The sequence below is a fragment of the Nicrophorus vespilloides genome, unplaced genomic scaffold, assembly GCF_001412225.1.
Source record: "Nicrophorus vespilloides isolate i.1.1-1 unplaced genomic scaffold, Nicve_v1.0, whole genome shotgun sequence".
NCBI lineage: Eukaryota > Metazoa > Arthropoda > Insecta > Coleoptera > Silphidae > Nicrophorus > Nicrophorus vespilloides.
Window position 1 is genome coordinate 6,587 of NW_017096091.1, and position 2,224 is coordinate 8,810.

The 2,224-nt window shown below is 39.3% G+C and overlaps 3 protein-coding genes across 3 annotated transcripts in view; 2 read left to right on the forward strand and 1 right to left on the reverse strand.

Annotated features, from left to right (window-relative positions):
• Positions 1-571: 571 nt before the first annotated feature.
• LOC108569490 lies at positions 572-1,349 on the forward strand. The gene is made up of 2 exons (XM_017931060.1): positions 572-1,046; positions 1,100-1,349. Exons 1-2 carry the CDS (start codon positions 824-826, stop codon positions 1,330-1,332), a joined length of 456 nt encoding a protein of 151 aa, XP_017786549.1. The 5' UTR covers positions 572-823; the 3' UTR covers positions 1,333-1,349.
• The window catches only part of LOC108569488 (RNA-binding protein 42-like), a 5,977-nt gene continuing 5,097 nt past the window's right edge, over positions 1,345-2,224 (reverse strand). The window contains exon 4 of the mRNA XM_017931058.1: positions 1,345-1,606. Coding sequence (XP_017786547.1) covers positions 1,473-1,606 — 134 coding nt within the window. The 3' untranslated portion in view covers positions 1,345-1,472. The remainder of the gene's footprint in view (positions 1,607-2,224) is intronic.
• LOC108569489 overlaps positions 1,665-2,224 on the forward strand; it is a 2,770-nt gene continuing 2,210 nt past the window's right edge. Inside the window, exon 1 of the mRNA XM_017931059.1 lies at positions 1,665-1,871. Within this exon, the coding sequence (XP_017786548.1) occupies positions 1,746-1,871 (126 nt within the window). The 5' untranslated portion in view covers positions 1,665-1,745. The remainder of the gene's footprint in view (positions 1,872-2,224) is intronic.

Genomic DNA, 2,224 nt, shown 5'->3' on the forward strand with positions numbered 1-2,224 from the left:
CTGTGCGCAATATGTAACAACTTTATGAAAATTTCAAAATATTTTTCCCACAATTCTTATAAATTGCTTCAATATCATTAAAAAAGATATTTGACGTTTCTCTCAGTCCATAGGCGTCCACGAAAAGCGCCGTCCTTAACGTGTTAATCTCGGTATAGATTAAAATCCCGACAACTGAATTCCCGACAATAGCTTTTTTTCATATAGACATCCACAAAGTCTCTTAGTCTATACGTCTTATTGTATAAACAAATACATAAGCATAAAGAAACCTCCATCGAGACTCCTTTGATACTGTCGCGATTATGGTTGTCGGTATTTCAAATGTCATGTATTTGATTGTCAGGATTTCGATATAGACTCATTATTAATATCCATTACTTCTTCGGTAATTTATATAGTTGTAGATGTTGACTTGTGTAACTTCAGTATCAAAAACCTATGTTGTTGGAAGATTCTGTAAAATCACTCATTCAATGCCTACAAGCAACTTACTTTGTGAAATTGCATAACACGAAGCAATACGATTTCAAGTTTCAGTAGTTCATGAATGTTTCTTTTGTAACTATCATTTGTAAATCACATTTGCTATTGAATTTGAACGCACTCTCAATCGAAAAGCGTCTATAGAAGAATTGATCGGTTCCATGCGAAATGTAATTGGAAAGTGTAGGGTGTCTTCGATAACCTACAATGATACTTGCAAGCAAACGAACTTTTGCGATGATATAATAGGAATGCATAAGATAACAATTGTTACCATTGTTATTTAAAGTCTTCGAGTTAAAATGATAATTGATTTTGGCAAGTGTAAAAAGTGGTAATGTTTGCAGGGGTGTGGAGGAACGGTAGAATGGAGGGTGCCGGAATACTGACGTACCCTTGCGGTTACAAGTTTCACGGACAGTTCGACAGAAACTTACCGAAAGGTCCCGGGGTTTTCGCCTTCGAGGATAAATGGATCCAGCAGGGTTTCTACATAAACATGCGCGATCCAGCTTTCGATTACGTCGGAGTGCAGGAGCTGGTGGAACCCGTCGAAGACGGTAAATCGCATTCCGAGTGTCAAAACCATATACCATTTGGTGATGATTTGCAGACGTTGAGGATAGGTCGAATCCTCGCGGCATCGTCCCAATTTGGCGCGCCAGGACGACGCTGAGCTACAAGCAGGAGCTGCTTCCACCGGAACCTCGTGATCTGCCCATCAAAGACTCTGAGGATTCGCTGCTGGACATCATCGATTACCTGCAACAGCAGTACAAAACAGAGCAGTATTACGGTGAAGAAGAGGAGGGTGGCGGTGGCGGCGGCGAAGAGTTTCATCAATAACACTCTCGTTTGTTTCAACTATCACTTAATTATATTTAAATTAAAAACGTATCAGCGTGGAAAATCGGTCTTATAAAAATTACAAGAAATAAACGAGAATAATAATTAAAAAAAAAAAAACAAAAGTATGTGTGTAGACGTTATCTGCCGGAGTTAGAGGCGAGCAGATTCAGCAACGCCGCCTTCTCTTTCTCCTTTTTGCGGACCACGTCGATGCTGCGGTTCTTCCAGCAGCTCTTTCTCAACTTTATAGGTCTGCTGCCCACGTAACGACCTGCAAAACAAATTGAAAAGTATTAGATAGCGAGTTTTGCACAGATCAAATTCAATATTGGCGCATCTCGGGAAGATATGCGGAGAAAACGGAGCTTCTTCGCGCAACGACTGCGTGTTGCAGACGAAGACGTGTATATATGTATGTATGTGTGCGTTGGTTCGGAGGTCTTGGTCATATAACACAACATACACAGCAAGCAGTGGAGTTGCGCCAACATCTCACGGTCGCATCCACCGGTTCCATTCACAAATCTGCTCAACAGGTGAGTTTTGAGCTCTCCCATCAAACATCGCATTCATAAGCTTAACTTCAATTAAACGCCATACGAACGCTCCACTTCAGCCAACAGTTTTGTTTTTGTTTTTTTTTTCTCCTTTTTTTTTCTACTCGAGCACACACTATACATTACAGTAGTACTATAAAAGCCACAATTAGCACAGTTCCATTCACCGGAACCAAATCAATTGCATCAATAAAATTACACACAAATTATATAATTACTACTAATACTACTACTACAAATCGCAATACATGTTTTATTCCGAAATTACATTCATAAACCATTTAGATTTTCAATCTTAATCAATTTCAATTCATCTTTTGGATCTTTTTTTT